The 27,975-nt window shown below is 39.8% G+C and overlaps 1 protein-coding gene across 4 annotated transcripts; it reads right to left on the bottom strand.

Annotated features, from left to right (window-relative positions):
* Positions 1-1,273: 1,273 nt before the first annotated feature.
* Positions 1,274-18,436, bottom strand: LOC105071332 (uncharacterized). Of its 4 annotated transcripts, none has more exons than XM_074359307.1 (9): positions 18,335-18,436; positions 13,812-13,903; positions 13,159-13,261; positions 11,058-11,149; positions 10,405-10,507; positions 8,244-8,335; positions 7,585-7,687; positions 3,850-3,970; positions 1,274-1,394 (listed from the first exon to the last, which is right to left on the bottom strand). In XM_074359307.1, the coding sequence occupies exons 2-8, from the start codon at positions 13,893-13,895 to the stop codon at positions 3,864-3,866; spliced, it is 684 nt and encodes a 227-aa protein (XP_074215408.1). In that variant the 5' UTR covers positions 13,896-13,903; positions 18,335-18,436; the 3' UTR covers positions 1,274-1,394; positions 3,850-3,863. The 4 variants fall into 4 exon arrangements, with proteins under 4 accessions (XP_074215408.1, XP_074215405.1, XP_074215407.1 ...); XM_074359304.1 differs by lacking the exon at positions 18,335-18,436 and adding an exon at positions 16,112-16,381; XM_074359306.1 differs by lacking the exon at positions 18,335-18,436 and adding an exon at positions 15,570-15,702.
* Positions 18,437-27,975: the final 9,539 nt, after the last annotated feature.

Genomic DNA, 27,975 nt, shown 5'->3' with positions numbered 1-27,975 from the left:
CATAGTAGTGTGTATGTATTAATCCCAAACTCCAGTTTATCCCTCCCACGCCATCCCCTTTGGTAACCATAGTTTTCCTACATCTATGAGTCTATTTCTGGTTTACAAATAAGTTCATTTGTACCTTTTTTTAAGATTCCAGATGAAAGTGATATGTGATATTCGTCTTTCTCTGAAAGACTTACTTCACTTTGCAGAACAATCTCTAGGTCCATCTGGGTTGTAGAGTGATAACTTGTAACTTTCTGTGTACAGAAGATCAGTGTCAGCACAGAAACAGGAGCAGGTAGCTTTTAGAGTGACAGCATCATTAGAGGCATCTTGCAGGGGAGATGGGCACCTCCCAAAGCTGGAAGAGATGGGAACATGCAGATGCGCCTTCTGTCTCTGCCTTTTCAGCAGGGATCCAATCTTAAGAGAGAGAAGCAATCCAGAAACAAGTGATCACAAGAAAGCCTGGCCCTACATTACTCACAGCCTTGCAGCTCCAGAGAACAGAAAAAGAGATTTTACACCCCAAGCCTGTGTGAAGCTAGCATAAACTTGATACTAAGTCCCAGAAAGAGAGTAGATAAAATAAAAGTATAGGCTAGTGTCACTCATGCGAATATACATAAAAATCCTAAACAAATTATTAGGGCATAGATTACTCATGACCAAAGTGTCTTTACCTTAGGAATATAACGTTGGCTTAAAACATGGAAACGTACCGCTGTAATTCAACACATTAACTGACTGACAGAGAGAAAAAAATCTTATGATCTCAAAAAATGTACTTCTAGTGTTTGATCAAATTCGACATATATTCAAGATGAATACTCTAAGCAAACTAAGAATAAATGAATTTACTCTGATAAAGTGTATCTGCCGAAAAAGGCACATTAAACATCATGGTGAAATGTTGAAAATTTTCCATTTCTCATCAGGGCTAAGGCAAGGATGTCCACTATCACCAGTTCTATTGACCGTAATTGTAGTGGAGGGTCTGCCCGATGACATAAAATGAGAAAAGGAAATAACAGCTATACTGTTTACAATGGCAGGAACAAAACTGTTATTCTTATTCAAAGATGATATGATTTGCATGTTGAAATTATCTAAAGATAAACCTTAGGAATTAAACATACTTAGCAAGATTGCTGGGTAGAAAAAAAAGCAATATACAAAAATTATGTCTCTCTACACTAGATCAAACAAAATATAAAATTTCCAAAACAGGAACAATTTTCAACAGCATCAAATACCTAGGAATAAATTTAACAAAAGATGTGCAAGAATTCTTTGGACAAAACTGCAAAACTTTATTGAGAGAACTTGAACAGGTACATTTCCAACACAATAACAGCCTACATGGTTACAGCTTGTCTTCAATTAAACCTGTGGTTTCCCTTCACCTGTAAGATAACATAACATTTGGATATATTAGTTAAAATTTTGTTAGATGGCACTAAAGCATACAGAGGACACTACAGTTTCAGTTTTATAACATGGACTAAAACCAGAACCCTAAGGGTGACCCTTGGCTTATATCCAGTTAAACCTCTGCAGAGACTCTGAAGGTAGACTTTCAGACACATTAACAGTATTTGCTAAACACATCACTCTTTCTAGTGGTACAGAGAAACAAGTCGACTGTTCAACTTCAGAACTCACTGAACCCAATGCTTCTGTTGCGAGGTAGTTTTAAGTGGAAAGCAACATTTTTTTTTATACTTTTGGTAAAAATCAAAACAAGTGAAACACCTAGGAAACAGAAGGAATTTTTAAAATTTCATATAAATGCGTTGACTTGAATAACATTCTGAATATAGGATATCTAAAACAGTAACATCACACTTAGAATTGCTTAAATGAAATAAAGAGAAAGGCTAGTATTGCATTTGTTTTGGCTCCGTCTGTGGAAAAGTGCAAAACTGTTTCTAGGAGCTAGCGTAAGTCACCCTTATGTGGTAGTAGGTTAACCATTTGTCCCTGTTTTCATCCATACTCCTGCTGTAATTATGAACGGTGGCTCTTTACATTCTTAAAAGCACTCCAGTTTGTATAATGTATCAAATAGTTCCACTAGTTTTAAGTCAGTACCATCAAAGGTAACATCAAATTGTGAAGGAAAATAGTACCGTTTCTCACAGCCTGGAACAAAGACAGAAAGTGGGGTGGAAAAAAGGGGGAAAAACCTGGAAAGCCATATGTACACATAGAAAGGTAAAGAGAGACAGATAACATACTCCATATCTGCTTGCGTCTTTTTCGTGTTCCTTATTAGGTATACTTGGCCTTCTGTCTACTCTCTGCAAGACTCTCTAAACTAGTGGATCTTCTACTCACAAATATTTTCTAAAAGAGCAAGCTCTTTGATTTACTGATTACTTGGATTATTTTTCCTTTTCCTAATGCTCACACTTTAAGCATTTTCTTAAGACTCTCTTTCCTTTTCCCTTAGGTCTACACTTTTTTGACCTTGGATTATTTTTTATATTGGACGCACATGTAATTTATAATCTTTTCCTTTTTTAATAGCATATGTATTGAAGGCTATGATCTTCCCATGAGTACATTTTAACCATATTCAATAGGTTCCTGAAAGTAGCCTGAAAACTATCTTTTAATGTAAAGAGTTTGGAATGGGCCAGGAATGCAGTGAAAGGCATTTTACTTCCTAAACATCAAGTGCTTCCTTTAAATTCAGAAGCTATGTAATTAATAGTTGGTAATCTGCAAAACACACACGTAAGACACACTTAACTTGATTACTCAGGAAGTACTTCAGTTATGGTCTTTGCATTTCAATCTTACCAACCTGATATCTCGGGACACAAAATTTTCATGCCACATGTCACATGGTTAGAGATGATTATATCATAGTGCCTACATTTTCTTAGGAAGACTGGCTCATTAAGACTGACAGTGGACAGTGGGATAGAAAGTGTGCTAAGCATATGCATCCTGCACCCGCCTTGAGCATCACTGACTATCTGCACTTTCTCTACCTGATCAGACATAGAGACTAGAAACTAGATTGTCTCTTGAAAGTTTAGTAATTAGTCATTTGAGGCTTCATTTGGGGAAGGATTTAAAATGCAACTGTTCACATTTTTGTCCATTATATATCAATAAAAACTGGAAGGAAAAAAAGACAAAATGCAATTGTTGAGAGCCAGAGATTTCAGAATTTGGCGGAATCTGAGGATGGGCATTCACAACTCCTACAGAAAAACAACCGTCAAGCAAAGTGTTCCTTTTCTTAGTAGTGAGGAAACGTCCACTCAGGTGTTGTAACTTGACTCAGGTCAGAGTTTGATGATTTATCACAAATAAAATCATGTATCTTCGTGTTCAATGCAACAGAAACAGAGTATGCAAAAATCAGACCTGAAAATGATTTTTAAATATCTGATTTCAATTCACTATTTTTATAAGAGCAAAGATGGGTTTAGAAGTTAAGGGATTGGCCCAGAGTCACAGAAATTGGGTTAGAGCTGGTACTGGAACCTACTTCAAGGCTTCAGCATATGTCATACAAACTGATGTGTGTTACAAATGCACTACGTGTATGTTAAACGCAGAACTCTACAAAAGCATGTGAAATTTAACAACTGTTGGTTAAAGGACTCATACTTAAAAGTAAGAAAATATTTTCATCTTTTATAATCCAGTATGGCTTTAACAAATTTGTTTCTATACCTGATAGTCCAGTAAGTCAGGCACTTAAGGTCGAAACTACATTTCAAATCACCTTTATAAGTGAACTCAGTTATAAAGAAACAGTACTGTTACCCCTGTATCATTAAAAATAGTATATTGTGGAAACAGACACCCTATAATTTGCACACTTAATGGAGAACATACCTGCTTCTGGCATTTTAAAAGGGCTCTGGCTTTGGCAGTCTCTTCCCATTGAAACCGCGACCACGCTCACGCCTAGTCTTTGGCTTAGCCACTTCCCGTTGATCAGCTTCCGGGACAGGCCCTTGCAAATAAAAAGTTGATCAATTTAAGAACTGAAACATGAGATACGAATAAGAGTGGATAATATTCATTCCTTCACTGTTCACGAAATAAAAGCCTTAGGCTCGTGTGGAAACAAATGTGATGCTGAAGAACCACAAGAGCATTATTTCAGGAGTCTGTTACCAGAAACTAAGAAACCAGGGTTTCATTATCCTCTTCCTTTCCCAAGACTGCCCTCACACAACTTAGGTGCTCCCTTTGTACCTGTCTGTGTTATACGTGTGACTGTACTTATCAGTGATTTGTTTGGGTCTCTGACTAGACTGTGAGCTCAAGGTTGAAACCATGTCTCTCAGTTCACTCAGCATGTTACACGGAATGATTAAACAGTAAGTGTTGAGTAGGGGAAAAAGACTCAGACAATACCTCAAATTGATTCACATTCTGCAAACCAACTGCTGTATCCTCTTCCAAAATGTCAGTGTCATGAATGACAGAAAAACTGAAGAATTATTCCAGACGAAAGAAGACTAAATAGACATGACAACTAAATGCAATGCATGATCCTGGACTGGACTCTGGATCAAAAGCAAAATTCTATCAAGGGAAGTATAGGGACAACTGGGGAAATCTGAGTATACACTGAGAAAATTTTAATGATTGCATTTTCCTATGGTCGAATTTCCCGATTTAGGACAGTGATTAGCCAAGAGAATGACTTTTTCTTTCTTCTAAGGCTATATATATACACTAATGTACTTAGGCTAAAGGGTCATAACAGTTGAAACTTTATCTAAATGACTCAGTCTTAATAATAACAAACATATCAATAAGTGTGTATGTGTGTGTATACATATACAAACACGGGGAGGGGAGAGGGAAGAGGATATGAAACCAATGTGGTAAAAATTTAATACTTGGCAAATTGAGGTGAAAATAGATGAGTTAACTGTACCATTCTTGCAACTTTTCTGTAAATTTTATGTTTTTTGGGAATATAAAGGAAAAATTAAAGTGAATACTTGACAACTGCATTGTACTTGAGGAAGACGAGGTTTTTTCTTATTTTTGGCAGGGGGCAGGTAATTAGGCTTCTTTCTTTATTCTTAGAGGAGGTACTGGGGATTGAACCCAGGACCTCATCCAGGCTAAGCATGTGCTGTATCACTTGAGGTATACCCTCCCCTCTACTGAAGAAATAGAACGAAGCTGGACGAATAACCCCCCCAAACCTCAGACAAGAATACTGGGCTACAGGAATCAAAACAACATGGTATTGGCATAAAAACAGACACGTGGATCAATGGAACAGAACAGAGAGCCCAGAAATAAACCTACACACTTATGGTCAATTAATCTTTGACAAAGGAGGCAAGAATATACAATGGAGAAAAGACGGCCTCTTCAGCTAGTGGTGTTGGGGAAGCTGCACAGCCGCATGTAAATCAACGATGTTACAATCCTCCCTCACCGTGTACACAAAAATAAACTCAAAATGGCTTAAATACTTAAACATAAGACAAAACAGTGTAAACCTCTAGAAGAAAACATACACAAACATTCTCAGACATAAATCTTAGCAATGTTCTCCTAGGAGATGCAACCCAGGCAACAGAAAAAAAGGAAATACAAACAAATGGGGTCGAATGAAACATATAAGATTTTGTACAGCAAAGGAAACTTATGGACTGGTAGAAAATATTTGCAAACAACGTGACTGACAAGGACTTAATTTCCAGAATACATAAAGAGCCCATACAACTCAGTAACAAAAAAACCCAAACAACTCAATCAAGAAATGGGCAGAAGGCCTAAACAAACATTTCTCCAATGAAGACGTACAAATCGCCGATAGGTATGAGAAGAATGCTAAATGTTGCTAATTATCAGAGAAATGCAAATTAAACCTACAGTGAGGTGTCATCTCACACCAGTCAAAATGATCATCATTCAAAAGTCCACAAATGATAAATGCAGCAGGTTGTGCAGACAAAAGGGAACCCTCCTCACCTGCTGGTGGGAATGTAATTTGATGCAGCCACTATGGAAAACAGTATGGAGATTCCACATAAAATTAAAAATAGACTTACCCTATGATACAGCAATCCCACTCCTGGGCATACATTCGAAGGAAACTCTATTTTGGAAACACACACCCCAATGCTCATAGGCGCACTATTTACAACAGCCAAGACATGGAAGCAGCCTAACTGTCCATCGACAGATGATTAGAAAAGAAGATGTCCTATATATACACAATGGAATACTACTCAGCGCAAAAAAAAAAACTGAAATAATGTCATATGCAGCAACATACATGGCCCTGGAGAAGGTCATTCCAAGTGAAGTAAGCCAGAAAGGGACAGAGAAATATCATATGATATCACTGATATGTGGAATCTTTTTCAAGTGACATAAATGAGCTTATTTACGAAACAGAAACAGACAGACATAGAAAACAAACAAATGGTTACCATGGGGAAAGGCGAGGTGGAGGGATAAACTGGCAGTTTTGGATTTCCAGATATTAACTACTATATATAAATAAAACAAATAAACAGGGTCCTACTATACAGCACAGGGAACTATGCTCAATGCTTTTTAATAGCCTATAATGAATAAATATGGAAACTTATATACATAACTGAATCACTATGCTTTACACTAGAAGTTAACACAATGTCACAAATCGATTGCACTTCAATTAAAAAAAATGAAAGCTATATTTAGGTCCAAAAGTCCTCTATGCAACATTCCACAAATGAAACCCATGTAGAAAAAAGTACCAAAATTAATACCAAAATTATTCATGAATAATAGCAAATATAGTGTCTAGCAGTGAGCATAAAGGAAACGGGGTAGAAAGAAGTGAATCGACATTGTTGTCAGTTACAATCTGGAATCCTTTAACAGTGGCCTGAGTTATACAAATGTTTTGTTTCAAAATACTACATATCCAGGAAAAATAATTTATCTCATGCTGATTGGAATAATTCAGCTTTGGGTTTTTCTAACCATAGAAGGATTTAACCACCTTTTAAAAGGTGGATTAAGATCATATAAAACCAGCTACTTGTACGCAAGTATCCTAAATTATCTAGCCTTTATCAAACTTACCATTTAACAATATCAATTAAAGAAACAGTGGCCATCATTCATGATTCATTTCTGATGTCTCTATCCAACTCCATTGAACTATCTACTCCTGGGCCAAAACTGAGCTAAATCACGGTACATTCATCTGAGTTTTAAGCACAAACATTCACCATTATTTACGATAAAATAGGTGGGAGAAAGACACAAATTTTGGCATGGAAGACAAATTTTGTATTCAATAGTCAACTGCTCTCTGATAAACAAGATCCGTGTGCCTCAGTTTTCTCATTTATAAAGAAGGGGGAAATTCATTCTAGTGAAGGATTGCCCTAAGATGCAAACTGCACTCTCTTCACTTTTCCAGTCAATTCTCAGGGAGTGTTTAATATCCCTTTCTGCTGTTTCCCTTCCTTCTGTTATTGGCATCTCAACATGCATGACACATACACATACACACACACACACACACACACACACACACACACACACACACACACACATTCCCACAAGACGCATCCCTCTTTCCTTTTCCTTCACCTTCAACTGCAGATGCTCCTTCATCCTCTTTGGCTTTACCAGGTCTAATGTCCTGACTTGTAGTTGGTGGCTCCCATCCTTGAGGTTGCTTATCACCGTGGGCCTAAAGAGATGTGTGTGCAAATTAAAAAGTTCAGTTACTAACACATGCCAACAATATAAATATACACCATACAGAGATATATTTGACTATCAGTAAATCAAAACATATTTCTCCAATACTATTGGGTATAATTTTTCTTCATAAACTTACTTTTCCCACGGTGATGCTACTCCAAGGAAAGTTACTAGCACTTTGGAAGCTATTTTAATCTATGTTGGGAGGATGTGTGTGATCAGTTGTTAATAAGCATGAGAAGGAAGTCATCAGTTATATTCCCTGGGAATATAACAGCATCCATCCAGGCAACACCAGAATGTCATCCTCCTGGATCAACGTTCTGTACCACACAGAAGACCTTTCAAGGTGTATCTGTATTGGTTCCACAACTTGTCAGAAAAATTAATTTCTACTAATAGAAAACATCAAAAATTTTTTTATTTATTAATGGAGGTAATGGGGATTGAACCCAGGACGTTGCACATATTAAGCACACACTCTACCACTGAGCTATATACCACTCCCCCCTGAAAAAAAAATCAATTGTTAAAACACTTACAACCACAGGCCCAACTGGATTGACACATGCTTGATCATAAATTCTTTTCCTAGGTCTGTATGTTGACTTTACTCTCCGAAAGATATTTCCCACTGAAAATAAAACATTGTGCTTTGGAAAATGCATTTAAGAGGATAATTATATCTGAACACTTCCATGGCCAAATGGTGATGCACACTAATTTTTGAATTTTGAAAATAAGTCTCAGGTAATTTAATTGTGTGTGCTTTCCAATCACACCACATCTGGCAACTTGTAAAAGCAATTGTTTATGTCATGCCCAAACTGACAGAAAAATCACCATAAGGCACATGGGAAAAGACAAGAAAACATTTCTGAAAGGGTTGGGTTTCACAACGTGACTCACCATCATGGAGATATTTAAGAAAATACCACTACAGTAAATGGCTATTATCAAAAAGTGGAAAGACAACAAGTGTTGGGGAGGATGTGGAAAAAAGGAAACCCTTGCCCACTGTGGCTGGGAATGTAAATTGCTGCAGCCACTGTGGAAACAGTAGAGGTGTCTCAAAAAACTACAAATAGAACTACCATAGTGACTTAGCAATTCCACTCCTGAGTATCTATTGAAAAGAAAGAAAAACACTAATTCAAGAAGATACGTGCACCCCAATGTTCATACCAGCACTACTTACAACTGCCAAGATATGGAAGCTACCTCAATGTTATCGACAGACAAAGGGATAAAGAAGATGTGGTATATATATATATATATATATATATATATATATATATAGAGAGAGAGAGAGAGAGAGAGAGAGAGGGAGGGAGGGAGGGAGGGAGGGAGGGAGACAATGGAATACTACTCATCAATAAAAAATGAAATAATGTCATATGCAGCAACATAGATGGCCCAGGAGAATGTCATTCCAAGTGAAGTAAGCCAGAAACAGAAAGAAAAATATAATATGATATCACTGATATGTGGAATCTTTTTAAAATGACATAAATGAGCTTATTTACAAAACAGAAACAGACTCACAGACATAGAAAACAAACATATGGTTACCATGGGGAAAGGCGAGGTGGAGGGATAAACTGGGAGTTCCGGATTTGCAGATAGTAACTACTATATATAAATAAAACAGGTAAACAAGGTCCTACTGTACAGCACAGGGAACTATACTCAATACTTTGTAATAGCCTATAATGCAAACATATGAAAACTTACATACATAACTAAATCACTATGCTTTATACCAGAAATTAGCACAACATTGCAAATCAACTACATTTCAATTAAAATAAATTAAAGCTATATATAGGTCCAAAGGTCCTGTATGTAACATTCTACAAATGAAGACCATGTAGAAAAAAAGTACCAAAATTAATAGCAAAATTATTTATGAATAACACCAAATATAGGGTCTAGCAGTGAGCATAAAGGAAATGGGGTAGAAATAAATGAACCAACATTGTTGTGAGTTACAATCTGGAATCCTTTAACAGTGGCCTAAGTTATATAAATGTTTGTTTCAAAATATTACATATCCAGGAAAAATTATTTGTCTCATGTTAAACAGAATAATTCAACTTTGGATTTTTCTAACCATAGAAGGATATGACCACCATTTAAAAGCTGCATTAAAGTCATATAAAACCAGCTACGTGTATGCCAGTATCCTGAATTATCCAGCTTTTATCAAACTGACCATACAAAAACATCAATTAAAGAAACAGTGGCCATCATTCATGATTCATTTCTCAACTCTTTATCCTTCTCCATTGAACTATCGACTCCTGGGCAAAAACTGAGCTAAATTATAGTACTGAGTTTTAAGCAAAATCATTCACCTTTTTTTATGATAAAATAGGTGGCAGGAAGACACAAATTTTGGCATGAAAGACAAATTTTGTATTCAATACTCAACTGCTCTCTGATAAAAAAGATCCGTGTGCCTCAAGTTTCTCATTTTTAAAGGGGGGGATATTTATTCTAGTGAAGGATTGCCCTAAGATGCAAACTACACTCTCTTCACTTTTCCAGTCAATTCTCAGGGAGTGTTTGAGATCCCTTTCTGCTGTTTCCTTTCCTTCTGTTATTGGCATCTCAACATGCATGAGACATACACACACACACACACACACACACATACACACACACACACACAAGAGGCATTCCTCTTCTCTTCCCCTTCACCTTCAACTGCAGATGCTCCTTCATCCTCTTTTGCTTCACCAGGTCTAATGTCCTGACTTGAAGTTGGTGGCTCCCATTCTTGAGGTTGCTTATCACCATGGGCCTACAGATATGTGTGTGTAAATTAAAAAGTTTTGTTACTAACACATGCCAACAATATAAATATACACAATACACAGATAATATCTGTAAATCGAAAGATATTTCTCCAATATCATTGGGTATAATTTTTCTTCATAAACTTACTTTTCCCATGGTGATGCTACTCCAAGGAATGTTACAAGCACTTGGGAAGCTATTTTAATCTATGTTGGGAGGGATGTGTGTGATCGGTTGTTAATAAGCATGAGAAGGAAGTCATCAGTTATATTCCCTGGGAATATAACAGCATCCATCCAGGCAACACCAGGATGTCATCCTTCTAGATCAACGTTCTGTACCACACAGAAGGCCTTTCAAGGTATACCTGTATTAGTTCCACAACTTATCACAGAAATTAATTTCTACAAATAAAAAACAACAAATGTTTTATTTATTCATTAATGGAGGTAATGGGGATTGTACGCAGGACGTTGTACATGTTAAGCACACGCTCTAACACTGAGCTATACCACTCCCCCAGAAAAAAAAAAATCAATTGTTAAAACACTTACAACCACAGGCACAACTGGATTGACAAATGCTTGGTCATAACTTCTTTTCCTAGGTCTGTATGTTGACTTTACTCTCCGAAAGATATTTCCCACTGAAAATAAAATATTGTACTTTGGAAAATACATTTAAGAGAATAATTGTATTTCAATACTTCAGTGGCCAAAAGGCGATGCAACCTAATTTTTGAATATTGAAAATAAGTCTCACGGTAATTTAATTGTGTGTACTTTCCAATCACACCACATCTGGCAACTTGCAAAAGCAATTGTTTATGTCATGCCCAAGCTGACAGAAAAATCACCATAAGGCACATGAGAAAAGACAATAAAACATTTCTGAAAGGGTTGAGTTTCACAACATGGTTCACCATCATGGAGATATTTAGGAAAATGCTACTAGAGAAAATGGCTATTATCAAAAAGTCAAAAGACAACATGTCCTCAACAGGATGTGGAAAAAAGGAAACCCTTGCCTACTGTGGCTGGGAATGTAAATTGCTGCAGCCACTGTGGAAACCATAGAGATGTCTGAAAAAAAAGTAGAACTACCAGAATGACTTAGTGATTCCACAACTGAGTATCTATTGAAAAGAAAGAAAAACACTAATTAAAAAAGATACATGCACCCCAATGTTCCTATCAGCACTACTTACAACTGCCAAGATATGAAAGCTACCTCAATGTCCATCAGCAGACAAAGGGATAACAAAGATGTAGTACATGGAATACTACTCAGCAAGAAAAAATGAAATAATGTCACATGCAGCAACACAGATGGCCCTGGAGAATGTCATTCCAAGTGAAGTAAGTCAGAAAGAGAAAAAAATTACCATATGATATCACTTACATATGGAATCTGAAAAAATAATACAAATGTGCTCATTTACAAAACAAAAACTGACTCACAGACATAGAAAACAAACTTATGATTTCCATGGGGAAAGACGAGGTGGAGGGATATACTGGGAGCTCTGGATTTGCAGACAGTAACTACTATATATAAATGAAACAGATGAACAAGGTCCTAATGTACAGCACAGGCAACTATATTCAATGCTTTGTAATAGTCTGTAATTAAAAAATATGAAAATTTATATACATAACTAAATCACTAGGCTTTACACCAGAAATTAACACAACTTTGCAAATCGATTACACTTCAATTAAAAAGAAAAACTAACGCTATATTTAGGTCCAAAGGTCCTATATGCAACATTCCACAAGTGAAACCCATGTAGAAAAAAGTACCAAAATTAATAGCAAAATTATTTATGAATAACAGCATATACACTGTCTAGCAGTGAGCATAAAGGAAATCAGGTGGAAAGAAATGAATCAGCATTGTTGTCAGTTACAGTCTAGAATCATTTAACAGTGGCTGGAGTTATGTAAATGTTTTGCTTCAAAATACTAGATATCCAGGAAAAATAATTTGTCTCATGTTAATCTTAAAATAATTAATCTTTTGATTTTTCTGACCATAGAAGTATACACCCACCTTTTAAAAGCTGCATTAATTTTATATAAAAACAGCTACTTGTATGCCAGTATCCTGAATTACCCAGCTTTTATCTAATTTACCATTTAAAAATATCAATTAACAGTGGCCATCATTCATGATTCATTTCTGAAGTCTCCATCCTGCTCCACTTGACCTATCTACTCCTGGGCCAAAACGGAGCTGAATTATAGTACACACATTTGAGTGTTAAGCAAAATCATTCACCTTTTTTTTTTTTCACAATAACATAGGTTGCAGTAATACACAAACTTTGCAATGAAATACAAATTTTGTCATCAAGAGTCAAGTGCTCTCTATTAAACACGATCCCTGAGTTTCAATTTTTGCATTTATAAAATGGAGGAAATGTATTCTAGTGAAGGATTGGCTGAAGCTGCAAACTATACTCTCTTCAATTTTCCAGCCAATTTTCAGGCAGTGTTTGGAATCCATTTCTACTGTTTTCTTTCTTTCTCTTATTGGCATATCACCACGTATGAGACATACACATACACAACACACACATACACACAAACAAACACATACACATACACACACACACACACCCAAAAGAGGCATTCCTCTTCCATTTCCCTTCACCTTGAAATGAAGATGCTCCTTCATCCTTTTCCTCTTCACCAGGTCTAATGTCCTGACTTGTACTTGGTGGCTCCCATTCTTCAGGTTGCTTATCACCGTGGGCCTACACATATGTGTGTGCAAATAAAAAGTTTTGTTACCATTAAATGTCAACAAAATAAATATACAGAATACAGAGATATATTTGACTATAAGCAAATCTAAAATTACTTCTTCAATACTAGTTGGTATACTTACTTTTAATAAACTTACTTTTCCAACAGAGACGCTACTCTAAGAAAAGTTACAAGGATTTTGGAAGCTATTTTACTCAATGTTGGGAGGGATGTGTGAATTCGTTGTTTTTAAGTATGGGAAGGAAGTCATCAGTTATATTCCCAGGGAATATAACAGCATCCATCAAGACAACATCAGAATGTCATCTTCCTGGATCAACGTTCTGTATCACACAGAAGACCTTTCAAAGTGCGTCTCTGTTAGTTCAACATCTTTTCACAAAATATAATTTCTACTAATAAAAACATCAAATGTTCATTCATTTATTGATGGAAGTACTAGGGACTGAACCCAGGACATTGTACATATTAATCACCCACTCTACTACTGAGCTATACCCCTCCCCCACCAAAAAAATCAACTGTTAAAGCACTTACAACCACAGGCTCAACTGGATTGTCACATCCTTCATCATAACCTCTTTCCTTAGGTTTGTACGTTGACTTTATGCTCCAACTCATATTTCCCACTGAAAATACAATATTGTGATTTGGAAATTGCATTTATTAGAATGAATATAATTGAACACTTCCATGCCCAAATGGTGATGCACACTGATTTTTGAATATTGAAAATAGTTTGAAAATAAGTCTGAAAGTAATTTTATCCTGTGTGCTTCCCAATCACACAAAATGTGGAAATTTGCAAAAGCAATTGTTTATGTCATGCCCAAGCTGACAGGAAAATCAACATAAGGCATCTGGGAAGAGAAGAGCACATTTCTGAAAGAGTTTGCTTTCACAAGTTGATTGACCATTATAGAGACATTTATGAAAACACCACTAGAGAAAACGGCTATTATTAAAAAGTCAAAAGTCAACATGTGTTGGGGAGGATGTGGGAAAAAGGAAACCGTTACACACTGTTGCTAGAAAAGTAAATTGCTGCAGCCACTGTGGAAACAGTAAAGGGGTCTCAAAAAATATAAATAGAACTACCATAATGACATAGCAACTCCACTCCTGGGGATCTATTGAAAAGAAAGAAAAACACTATTTCAAAAAGATACATGCACCCCAATGTTCATGCCAGCACTACGTACAACTGCCAAGCATAGAAGCAACATAAATGTCCATCAACAGACAAACGGATAAAGGAGACGTTGCACGCACACACATATACATGAAATGGAATACTACTCAGACATGAAGAAGAACAAAACTTTGCCATTTGCAATACTATGGATGGGATTGCAGCATGTTACGCTAAGTGAAATAAGTTAAACAATGAAAGATAAATCCTGAATGATATCGTTTATATATGGAATCTAGAAAATAGAACACCTCAATATAAAAACAACACTATATTCACCAAAATACAGAAAAACTACTGTTACTAGTGTGGAGAAGGAGTGGTAAATGGGCAATGTACAGGGGGAGGAGTAAGAGCTACAAATAATTAGCTATGAATTAAGCTACAAGGACAAATTGTACAAAACGAGGAATACAGTCAATATTCTATAATAACTTTAAACACACTATAAATTTTAAAAATGTGATTCACTATATTTTACACGTATCACCTTAGCTAATACATGCATCCCCTATGCTTATATTAAAAGAAAAAGAAATTACCACTAGAGAATTAATACCTGTGTAACTACCATTTTTGGCACACTTTCATTTATTAAGGCCTTTCTCGGTCCCCCCGCAATCACATTTTATTGAAACACAAAGCCACACTTGTTCTTTGTCTGCACTGAAACGGCAGCGTTGACTGGTGGCAATAAAACCTCTGTGTAGCACTCTCTTAACCTGGCACAATGCTCAGTGCACTACAAGTCTCAGGACACAGTCAAAACCACACATCCATCCGTTTCTAGGCTTTTCCTCTACCGTCACCTTGTCCCCTGTCCCTACCCAGGGGCCCCAGTGGCGACTTCGGATTCTCTGCACTGTCGGCACTTTCAGTGTCTCCAGGACACAGATTCCGCAAATAATGCCCTCAAGGCTCAACCCGTCTTCACCCGACTCCCTGCCGTCCGCCTCCCACTGTCCCCCTGTTCCCACTGCCACCTCGACAGCCATGGCGGCAGTGACACCTGTGAGAAGGACGACGACCTCGAAAACCGTTCTCCTCCAAGGCCACAGATCGCACCGCCCGAAGCCCGCTGACTCCCGCTCATACGCACGCACACTTCAACTCCCGGCAGGACGGATCTGTGACCTAACAGGTGACTGCAGCTGAGTAAAAACAGCCCAGTCGGTGAGACTCCATTCACGCAGCCCAGCACCCACAACGCACTGCACACACTGCACGACGAGGGACGATGGGAGGCGAGCAGTAACGAGCATGCGCACCAACTCCCTCTTGTGCCGCGTGGGCCGGTTTCCCCGCCCTCCACGCGGCCCCTCCAGGATTCCCGGATCTCTGCTCTGTGGACAGTTCCTGGTGCCTCCAGGGCTCAGATAACTCAAATAACACCCCCAAGAGTCACCCCATCTTCATCTGACCCCCACCCCTCGACCGCCCACCATCTTCCCTTCTCCCAGCCATGCCACCACGACAGCAACGGCTGTCGCCGCATCTGTGAGGACAACGACCCCGAGGACCCTCCTCCTCAGAGGCCACAGATCGCACAATGACCCCCCGCAGCCCCGATCCGTGCAAAGCCTGCTAGCTCCCCATCACACTCACGCACACTTAAACTCCCGGCAGGACGGATCTGTGGACCTACCAGGAGATCGCAGCCGAGTAGAAACAACCCAGACGGTGAGACGCGATGTGCACAGCTCCGCACCCAGAACGCGTTGCACACACTGCACGCCGAGGGCCGATGGAAAGGCGGGCAGCCCCGGGCATGCGCACTGTGTCTTGCCTCAGCCGCGTGAGCCGGTTTCCCCGCCCTCTAGGGGCCCCCACCGAGATTCCTGGATCTGTGCTCTGTGGCACTTCTGGTGCCTTCAGGGCTCAGATATGCAAATAATGCCCCCAAGAGTCACCCCCTCCCCTCCCCTGCCCACCGTCCTCCCTTGTTCCAAGCCCACCACCAAGACCAGGCCTGTGGTGGCTGCCAGCAGAATGCCTGCTAAAACAGAAATGGCAATATACTCAATAGGATTTACACAACACCGAGAGTCATAACCTATTATTCAAAATGGCCAGCGTGTGACTAAAAATTACTCAAAATACTCAAAAACCGAAAAAAAAGACAACAACCATATAACCCAGCAATTCCAATCGTCGACATATATCCAAAAGAAAAAAAAAGAAACTAACTCGAAAAGATACATGCACCCCAATGTTCAGAGCAGCGCTATTTACAACTGGGAAGATACGGAAGCAACCTGCTGTCCATCAACAAAGGGATACAGAAGTGGTACATATATACGATGGAATACTACTCAGCCATAAAAGAGAACAAAATTTTCCGTTTGCAGCAACAGGGATGGGCTTGCAGCATATTGACCTAAGTGAAATCAGTTAAACATACAAAGACAAATACTGTATGATATCGCTTACATGTGGAATCTGAAAAATACAACCAGTAAATATAACAAAAAAGAAGCGGATTCACACATACAGCGAACAAACTACTGGCTACTTAGGAGAAGGAAGGGAGGAGGCGTAATATACTGGGGGAGGAGTAAGAACTACAAACTTGAGGTATAAAATAAACTACAGGGTTATATTGTACAACATGGCAAACATAGCCAATATTCCATAATAACTATAAACAGACTAAAACCTTTACAAATGTGGATGACTATATTGTACACCTGTAACTCACCTAATATCGTACATCAACTATACTTAATTTAAAGGAAAAAGAAATTACCACTAGAGAATTAATACCTGTGTAACTACCATTTTTGGCACACTTTCATTTATTAAGGCCTTTCTCGGTCCCCCCGCAATCACATTTTATTGAAACACAAAGCCACACTTGTTCATTTACAAACTGTCTCCGTCTATTGTTGAACTAAAATGGCAGCTTTGAGTGGTGGTAGTAAAAACTCTTGTATCAGTCTCCTCCCTGGTACTCTGCTCGGGGCACTGCTAATTTCAGGACACAATCAAAATCAAACATCGGTGCATTTCTAGGCCTTTCTTTACCGGCAGCTTGCTCACTGCCCACTGTCTGGGGCCCCACTGCCTTCTTTGGTTTCTGTGCCCTGTCGGCATTTTTCGGGCCTCCGGGACCCAGATGACTCAAATAACGCCCTCAAGTAGCAGCCCGTCATCACCTGTCTCCCTACCCTGTACCTCCCACTGTTCCCCTATTCAAGCCGCCACCTCGAGAGCCATGACCACCGTGACAGCTGTGAGAAGGACAATGACCTCGAGAATCCTTCTCCTCCAAGGCCACAGATCGCACCGCTGGAAGCCCGCTGGCTCCCTCTCAGACGCACGCACACTGAAACTCCCGGCAGGATGAATCTGTGGACCTACCAGCTGATCTCAGCCGAGAAGAAACAGACAAGACTGTGAGATGCAATGCAAACAGCTTGACACCCAGAACGCGTTGACACACTGCATGCCAAGGGCGGATGGGAAGGTGCACAGCCCCAGGCATGCGCACTGTATCTGGCCTGAGTCACGTGGGCCGGTTTCCCCGTCCCCCATGGGACCCAACCAGGATTCCCGAATCTCTGCTCTGTGGACAGTTCCTGGTGCCTCCAGGGCTCAGATAACACAAATAACACCCCCAAGAGTCACCCCATCTTCATCTGACCCCCACCCCTCGACCGCCCACCATCGTTCCTTCTCCCAGACCTGCCACCACGACAGCAATGGCTGTCGCCACACCTGTGAGGACAACAACCTCGAGGACCCACCTCTTCATAGTCCACAGATCGCAGGACCATCTGCCGCCGCCCCATATCCACACAAAGACCACTAGCACCCCCTTACACGAATGCACACTTAAACTCCCGGCAGGACAGATCTGTGGACCTACCAGCTGATCGCAGCCGAGTAGAAACAGGCCAGACAGTGAGACGCCAGGCGCACAGTTCAGCACCCAGAATGCGCTGCACACGCTACACGACAAGGGAAGATGGGAGGCGAGCAGTAACGAACATGCGCACTGTCTCTCTCCTGTGCCGAATGGGCCGGATTCCCCACCTCCCATGGGACCCCACCAGGATTCCCGGATCTTTGCTCTATGGACAGTTCCTGGTGCCTCCAGGGCTCAGATATGCAATTAACGCCCCCAAGAGTCACCCCTCCCCTCCGCCGCCCACCATCCTCCCTTGTCCCAGCCCACCATGAAGACGATGGCTGAGGTGGCTGTCAGTAGAATGCCTGCTGAAATAAACTGGCAATATATTCCATAGGATTTACACAAGATCAAGAATCTCGTAACCTAATATTCACAGTGTCCAGTATATGATTAAAAATTACTCAGAATACTCAAAAAGCTAAAAACTGAACTACCACATGAGCTAGCAATTCCACTCCTCTGTATATATCCAAAAGAAACAAAAACACTAATTCAAAAAGATACATGCAGCCCAATGTTCGTAGCAGCACTATTTACAATTGCACAGCAATAAAAGCAACCTAAATGTCCACCAACAGATGACTGGATAAAGAAGCTATTTTATATATATATAGTGTCTATACAGATAGACATAGATCTATATACATACATAAAGAATGGAATGTTACTCAGCCTTAAAACAGGACAAAATTTTGCCATTTGCAGCAACGTGGATGAACTTGGAGGTGATTATGCGAAATGTAATAAGTCTAACAGGGAAAATTCCGGACAATATCACTTATGTGTAGAAGCTAAAACATAAACCAGTGAATATAACCAAATACTAGAACCAGATATAGAGAACAAACTAGTGTTTACCAGTGGTAGGAGGGGCAAAATAGAAGTCAGACAGTAGGAGGAACACTCTGTTGGATGTAAGATATGCTCCAGGATGTACAACATGGGGAATAAGAGCCAATATTTTGTAATACCTGTAAGTGGAAAGTGACCTCTAATATTCTATTTAAAATTAAAGTAAAAATACTCAGACTATGAAAACAACAGGGAAATCTAAGCTCACATGGGAAAGAAAATCAATGCAGAAAAGAATGAAATGCTGGGATTATCTGACAACATCCTCAAAGCAGCTACTGTACAAATACTTCAACAAAGCAATCATGCTCACGTTTGAAACAAATGTAAAAACAGAAATACTTAACACCAAAACACATAGAGAGAGAGCTTATATTTCAAGAAAGAAATGGAAATTTTAGAAGGTGAAAATATGATAACCAAATAAAAATCTCACTGCATGGGTTTAATAGCACAATGGAGATGAGAAGGTTAACAACAGAAATTATTCAGTCTGAACGATTCAGGAAAAAAATTGATTGAAAGAAAAATAAACAAAATCTCCAGGACCTGTGGGAAAATACCAAAAGATGTATAATTTTTAAACAAAACATATATAATTTTCCTTCAGAAACCTAGGAAAAGTGAAAGAATATGGAAATTAAAAATAAAAATTTTCAAGTAATAATTGTTTACAACTACACAAATTTGGCAAAAGACATAAACCTACAGATTCAGTAAGCTCAGCAAACACCAAACAGGTTAGACCCCGAGAAATCCATACCTGGCCATATTAGAATGAAACTGCTGGAAACTGAAGACAAAAAAAAATCTTGAAAGCAGAGAGAGAAATAAGATGCATTACTTACAAGAGAACAAGGATTCAGTTGACTGCAGAATTCTTATCAGAAATCATGTAGGCAAGGAGGAAGTGTCTCAACATTTCTTTTAACTTTTCTTGCTTGAGTTATAGTCATTTTACAATGTTGTATCAATTTCCAGTGTAGAGCACAATTTTTCAGTTATACATGGATGTACATATATTCATTGTCATATTTTTTTTGCTGTGAGCTACCACAAGATCTTGTATATATTTCCCTGTGCTAGCTCTATCGTATAATCTTGTTTATCTATTCTATATGTGCCTGTCAGTATCGACAAATTTTGAACTCCCAGTTTATTCCTTCCCACCTCCCACCCCTTGGCAACCTCAAGTTTGTATTCTATGTCTATGAGTCTGTTTTTGTTTTGTATTTATGTTCTTTTTTTTTTTTTAGATTCCACATATGAGCGATCTCATATGGTATTTTTCTTTCTCTTTCTGGCTTACTTCACTTAGAATGACATTGTCCAGGAACATCCATGTTGCTGCAAATGGCATTATGTTGTCGGGTTTTATGGCTGAATAGTATTCCATTGTATAAATATACCAATTCTTCTTTATCCAGTCATCTGTTAATGGACATTTAGTTTGTTTCCATGTCTTGGCTATTGTAAATAGTGCTGCTATGAACATTGGGGTGCAGGTGTCTTTTTCAAGCAGTGTTCCTTATGGATATACGCCCAGGAGCGGGATTTCTGGGTCATATGGGAAGTCTATTCCTAGTCTTTTGAGGAATCTCCATACTGTTTTCCACTGTGACTGCACCAAACTTCATTCCCACCAGCAGTGTAGGAGGGTTCCCTTTTCTCCACAGCCTCTCTAGCACTTGTCATTTGTGGACTTTTGAATGATGGCCATTCTGGCTGCTGTGAGGTGATAACTCATTGTAGTTTTGATTTTCATTTCTCTGATAATTAGTGATATTGAGCATTTTTTCATGTGCCTATTGATCATTGGTATGTCTTCCTTGGAGAATTGCTTGTTTAGGTCTTCTGCCCATTTTTGGATTGGGTTGTTTGGTTGTTTCTTATTAAGTCGTATGAGCTGCTTATATATTCTGGAGATCAAGCCTTTGTCGGTTTCATTTGCAAAAATTTCTCCCATTCTGTAGGTTGTCTTTTTGTTTTACTTATGGTTCCCTTTGCTGTGCAGAAGCTTGTAAGTTTCATTAGGTCCCATTTGTTTATTCTTGCTTTTATTTCTATTGCTTGAGTAGACTGTTCTAGGAGAACATTTTTAAGATGTATGTCAGATAATGTTTTGCCTATATTTTCTTCTAGGAGGCTTATTGTATCTTGTCTTATGTTTAAGTCTTTGATCCATTTTGAGTTTATTTTTGCGTGTGGTGTAAGGGAATGTTCTAGCTTCATTGCTTCACATGCCGCTGTCCAGTTTTCACAACACCATTTGCTGAAGAGACTGTCTTTATTCCATTGTATATTCTTGACTCCTTTGTCGAAGATTAGTTGACCAAAAGTTTGTGGGTTCATTTCTGGGCTCTCTATTCTGTTCCATTGTTCTATATGTCTGTTCTTGTACCAATACCATGCTGTCTTGATGACTGTAGCTCTGTAGAATTGTCTGAGGTCTGGGAGAGTTATTCCTCCAGCCTCTTTCTTTCTCTTCAGTAATGCTTTGGCAATTCTAGGTCTTTTGAGGTTCCATATAAATTTTATTATGATTTGTTCTAGTTCTGTGATATATGTCCTGGGTAATTTCTATGGATTGGTTATATCTGTGGATTGTCTTGGACAGTATGACCATTTTAACAATATTGATTCTTCCAATCCAAGAGCATGGGATATCTTTCCATTTTTTAAAGTCGTCTTTAATTTCCTTCATCACTGGTTTATAGTTTTCTGTGTATAATTCTTTCACCTCCTTGGTTAGATTTTTACTAACCAAGTAAAAATCTAACTTTTTTTACTTTGGGTGCTATTTTAAAGGGGATTGTTTCTTTACTTTCTATTTCTGTTGATTCATCATTAGTGTAAAGAACTGCAACTGATTTTTGAGTGTTAATCTTGTAACCTGCTACCTTGCTGAATTCCTCGATCACCTCCAGTATTTTTTGTTGGACCTTTTAGGGTTTTCTATATATAGTAACATGTCGTCGGCATATACTGCACTTTTACCTCTTCTTTTCCGATTTGGATCCCTTTATTTCTCCCTCTTGCCTGATTGCTGTGGCTAGGACTTCCAAACCTATGTTGAATAGCAGTGGTGATAGTGGGCATCCTTGTCACTCCCTTCTGGCCTGCAGTGTTTGTGTAGAGAAATCAGCTGAAAGCCTTACGGGGGTTCCCTTGTAACTCACTCTTTGTTTTTCTCTTGCTGCCTTTAGGATCATTTCGTTATCCTTGACTCTGGCCATCCTGATTATGATATGTCTTGCTGTGGATCTGTTTGGGTTCTTCCTGTTTGGGACCCTCCGAGCTTCCTGTACTTGGATATCTGATTCCTTCTTTAAATTTAGGAAGTTTTCAGTCATGATTTCTTCAAATACCTTCTCAATCCCCTTTGCTCTCTCATCCCCTTCTGGAACCCCTATTATGTGTAGATTGTCATGCTTTATATTATCCCATAGGTCTCTTCTATTGTTTTCATTGGTTTTTATTTGTTTTTCTCTCAGCTCTTCTTTTTGGATGCTTTCTGTTAACCTGCCCTCTAGGTCACTTATTCGTTCCTCTGCCTTATCTAGCCTGCTTTGTACAGCCTTTAGATCAGCTCTCATCTCAGCAAATGAGTTTACCAATTCTACTTGGTTCTTCTTTATAGCTTCAGTTTCATTTTGGCATATTTTATATCTCTACACTCTATCTATTTTAGTTCCTTCAGTACTTTGATCACTCCTTTTTTGAAATCTTCATCTAGTAGGCCATCAATGTCTATTTCATTGATAGTTCTTTCAGGGGATTTCTCTTGCTCTTTTAATTGGGAGTGGTTCTTCTGCTTCTTCATCTTGCCCATCTCTCTCTGGCACTGTGGCTTATGCAGTATCAGTTATCTATTATGGTCCTTAAGGAGTTTATTTATTTACATATGTCACGACTATGCAGAAATAAAACTTTTTAAAAAGAGAGAATTTTAAAAGAAGTGAGAAAGAAAGGTTTGAAAACAGTGTATAATCAATAACAGAAGAGTAAGTTGAATCAGACTAGCACTTGAGTTGAGACGTCTTAAAAAGGCGGGAATGTGTTCTCATGGAGACCCCGCGCTCTTAATGATTTTAATGCGAGGTCTTCCTGTCTTTGCCCTGTTTCGCGAACTCAGCTTGCTGCTTCCAGAGGCCCTCCGTTGGCAACCCTGGTCTGTGCTGCTCCCATTGTCTATCAGCAAGCAGATCGTGCCCCCTACCAAGACTGCGGTCAGGTGGTACACTCTTACATGGTGGACAGGCAGGTCACTCCCCCTCCTGATGACGCGGTCAGATCCTGTGCTCATGGGAGGTAGGCGGGTGAATCACACCCGCTCCCTGCACCACGGTCAGGTTCTGAGCTCCTGCCGGGAAGGCAGGTGGCCACCAGCCCACTCCTGGCACCTGGTCTCTCCCCTGCTCTGTGCAGCTGCCCACTCCACCCTGGGTCCGCCCTCAGTACACAGGCTTGGGGAAGACAGAGGAACAGCCCCGCCCCTGCTCCAAGCCAAAACTCAGCTCCTTGTTTGTTTTGGCAGAACAAGTTCTCTGAGGTACCAGGACAAAAAGATCCTATATGCCTCGGGCTACAAACAAGTCCCATTCTCGCCTTTGAGGCTGCTAAGCCCTTAGGTACGGATTCAGGTTTTGACCTCACCCCTGCTGGGTGCTAAGCACCAGAGGATATGGCGGCAGTGGGTGAGTTCTGCCTCTCTTCTCCAGAAAACATTCCACGGGTTTTTGGAGATGGCGGTATGGGCCCTCTTCCCCCCAGGGAACATAAGCTGCGTTTTTTGTTTTTTTTTTTCATATTTTATGCAGGGCTCAGTTTGTTTTGCCTTGTGTACCCACTCATCTCAGGCACACAGCACCTTGCATTTCCCTGGGGTTGCCGCTGTGCAGCCTGCCCCAGTCCTCTGCCTGGCTCAGGCAGCCTGTCCTGTCCCCCAACTATCACTTAGCCTATAGGGCTGGGAGTTGTAGAGACCCCCTGTGCCTGTTTAACTTAGTTCTGTCAGTCAAGGGGTGCTCCATACAGATCCAAGCCTCGGAGGGTCCCCCTCCATCCCGCTGACCTCTCCGTTGGCGAGGGGTGAGACCCAGTGAATGAGCGCTATTCCTGCTTTGCCACTCCCTCCTCGTGGGACCGATCCCACACTGTTCTGCTTTTTCTTCTTTCTTCTTTCCTTTTCTTCTACCAGATTTGTGGTGTCTTCATCTATTCAAGAGGGCAATGTTCTGTCAGAGTGCGGCAGGTGCTCTGATTGGCTGGGTGGTTCCGTGGATGTTAGTTTTGGTGTGTTTGTGGGAGAGGGTGAGCTACAAGCGTCCTTCTACTCCGCCATCTTGGCCCCCTCTCTCAACATTTTTTAAATGCTGAAAGTAATGAAATGTAAACCCCAAATTCTTTGTCTAGTAAAAATGTTTTTCAGGAAAGCACATGTTTAAAAAAATTTGCAGATGAAGAAAAATGACAAATGTGGTTAGCAGACCTGAAAGAATTGCAATCAGAATTCTTCAGCTAGAAGGGAAATGATACCAGAAGGAAACTTTGAACATCAGGGATGAAGGAAGCGCTGCAATGAAATTGATAAGTATGTGGCCGCGTATACTAGACTAGGCTTCTCTTTTTGAAGTAATTAAAAATATATTTGAGGGGGAGGGTAAACTCAAGTAGTGGACTGCATACTTAGCAAGCATGAGGTTCTGGGTTCAATCCACAGTACCTCCTCCAAAAAACACAGAAATAAGTAAACCTAATTACCTTTCCCCTCAAACACACACACACACACACAAACTAAATAAATAAATAAATAAAATATATTTGAGGATTGAAAGGAAAAATTTAAACATTGTCTGATGGGATTCCAATGTATATCGTTGTAATATATAAGACAGCTATAACATAAAGAGTGGGAGAATAAAGGGACCTATATGGTGGTACGATTTCTACTTACATGCAAAATGGTGAGATGTTGATTCTCAGTAGTCTACGAAGAGTTAAGTATATATATTTCAATTCCTAGATGAAACGCTTTAAAAAACTATACAGAGATGAAGTTAAAAACACAATAGATACGTATTCTGGTCAAGATGGTAGAGTGGCAGGACCACGAGCTTGCCTCTCCTCACGACTACAAAGAAACTGCAACTGACTGTTAGACAACTATTCAAAGAAAAAAGACTAGAACCTAGAAAAAAAGATCGCCTTCAACTGGAAACATGAAGAGAGAACCGCAGCAGGATGGTAGGAGGGGCGTGCTCTTGATATAATTGGGCCCCATATCCCCCAGCTTGGCCACCCACAAGCTGAAGGATAATTAAGTCGCAGAAGCACTCCCACAGGAGTGAGAGTTCTAAGCCCCATGACAGGCTCCACAGCCCAGGGTTTTGGTGTTGGGAGAAGAAGGAAACTCCAGGACAACCTGTTTTGAAGACCAGTGGGGCTTAGTTCCAGGAGCCCTCTGGGAATGGGGTAAACAGAGACTTCACTCACTTGGGAAGTGAACACAGAATCTGGCGTGTGCCAGGTCTAAAGGCAGAGGCAGTGATTTCATAGGAACCTGTGCCAGGCCTGCCGGCTGGTTTGGAAACCTCTCCTGGGGAGGTAGGGAATGGCTGCGGCTCACCCAGGAGACATAAAAGCTGGTGGCGGACATTCCGGGAGTGTTCATCTACATGAGCTGTCCTGGAGGCTGACATCTTGATTGCATCATCAGCACCAAGACCTAGCCCCACCCAACAGCCTGTAGGGAAGCCTCAGGCCAAACAACATACAGGCTAGCAACACAGCCCCACCCATCAGCCCACTTCTTAAGCCACAAACAATTCTAGACAAGGCCCTAAGCACCAAAGGTCCGGCTCCTTCCTCTCTCCTTACAGGACAACGGGGTTTCTTCATTTTTTCTTATTTTCAAAACAGTGGACTTTGGGCTCTGCCATGTACACCCAGGAGCGTGAGGTGGCACGTTGGGAGAGGACCAGGGGAACTCTCGGCAACAATGTTAGGCGTTTTTACCTTTTCAGAAACATTTTGCAGAATTACTTGTCAACTATTTGAGGCGCTAAGAGCCAAAAGCTTGAGACTCTGTCACGGTCATCCCCACCTCCTTCTCTCCCTCTCTCAGCCTTTCCTTGCAGCTCTCATCGCCTCTGCATTGACTCTACAGCCTTTGTCTCCTCCCCACCTTTGGCTGGGGGTGGGAAGCAGTCCTGGCTGAGACGCTCACACTCCGGCAAGGTGGCTGCCAGAGAATGTTGGTGCTAACACACCAGTTTCTTGTCCTTTGCGGGAGGTCAAGTCCAGGCCTCCACTTGGCTTGCAAAGGGATGTTTTCAGAGTTTTCTTTCTGTCATTTGGGGTGTCTTTGCCTCTCTTATTTCCCTAATAAACTCAGAAACTTAATTTAAAAAAAAAAAAGCTAAAATTCTCAGCGTTCTTGGAAACAATGAAGAGTACATATATGGAAATTCAAAACTATACGTGCAGTAAAAACAAATGATCTATCAAGCCATGAAAGACACGGAAGAAACTGCAAAGACATATTACTAAATGAAAGAAGCCAGTCTGAAAAGGCTACAAACTGTACCTTTCCAACACAATGACATTCTGGAAAAGGCACAGCCTTGGAAAAGATCGTGGTTTCCAGGGGCTTAGGGAGAGGGAGGCAGAGAGGAATGAATAGATGGAGCAGAAGGGATTTTAGGGCAATGAAATTTCTCTGTATGATACTAAAGAGGTGGCTACACGTCATTCTGCATTTGTCAAAACCCATAGATTGTACAACATCAAGAGTGAACCCTAATATAAACTATGGAATTTGGTTGATAATAATGTGCCCATGATGGTTCAATTATATGAAATACGCCACACTGATGAGGGATGTTGACGGTAGGGGAGTACATATGTGTGACTGGGGAGGGCTATGTGCAAACTCCCTGTATTTTCTGCTCAATTCTGTGAACCTGAAACTACTCTAAAAGAATAAAGTCTATTAAATAGAAATTTTAAAAAAGAACTCTATCTTAGCTGAATAAAATCACTTGATTTTTTTAAAAAAGAAATTAAATTTAAAATTTTAGAAAAACATCAAATTACAACTAAAGTCATCATATACACCATCAGTTCTGTACTCAAACACTTCAGGAGCTTGTGCGCTCCTGAATAAGGAAAAGAGCAAGGCTCTGCATTTAGAACTGGAACCCCCGAATCTGCTTCTTACTGAAGTCAGAGATTCTCAATTTTGTCAAAACTCTGCCTTATCTTCTTTGTGAGGATTTGATGACGTCATACATGTACAGAAAGTAGCACAAAGAAATGGCTAACAGATGGTACGTACTCTATAAATGTGAGTTTTTATAGTAAAACCTATTATTAGATAAAAGAACTCAATAAATGAAGCTATAGTCAGCCGTTTGTGACCATACAGCACAGCTCAAAAGCATCTAAGGGAAGTTAGTGAGTGATGACTTCTTTTTCAATGGTTTCATTTTTTATTTTTCATTGGAGTATATAGTTGACTTACAATGTTGTGTTAGTTTCCGGCGTACAGCAAAGTGATTCAGTTGTATTTTTGCAGATTCTTTTCCATTTTAGCTTATTACAAGGTATTGAATATACTTTCCTGTGCTATAAAGGTCCTTGTTATTTATCTAGTTTACACATAGTAGTGTGTATGTATTAATCCCAAACTCCAGTTTATCCCTCCCACGCCATCCCCTTTGGTAACCATAGTTTTCCTACAT

This window comes from Camelus bactrianus, chromosome X (genome assembly GCF_048773025.1).
Source record: "Camelus bactrianus isolate YW-2024 breed Bactrian camel chromosome X, ASM4877302v1, whole genome shotgun sequence".
Classification (NCBI taxonomy): Eukaryota; Metazoa; Chordata; class Mammalia; order Artiodactyla; family Camelidae; genus Camelus; species Camelus bactrianus.
Note: the sequence above shows the minus strand (reverse complement) of the source record. Positions and strands in the feature narration are given on the sequence as shown.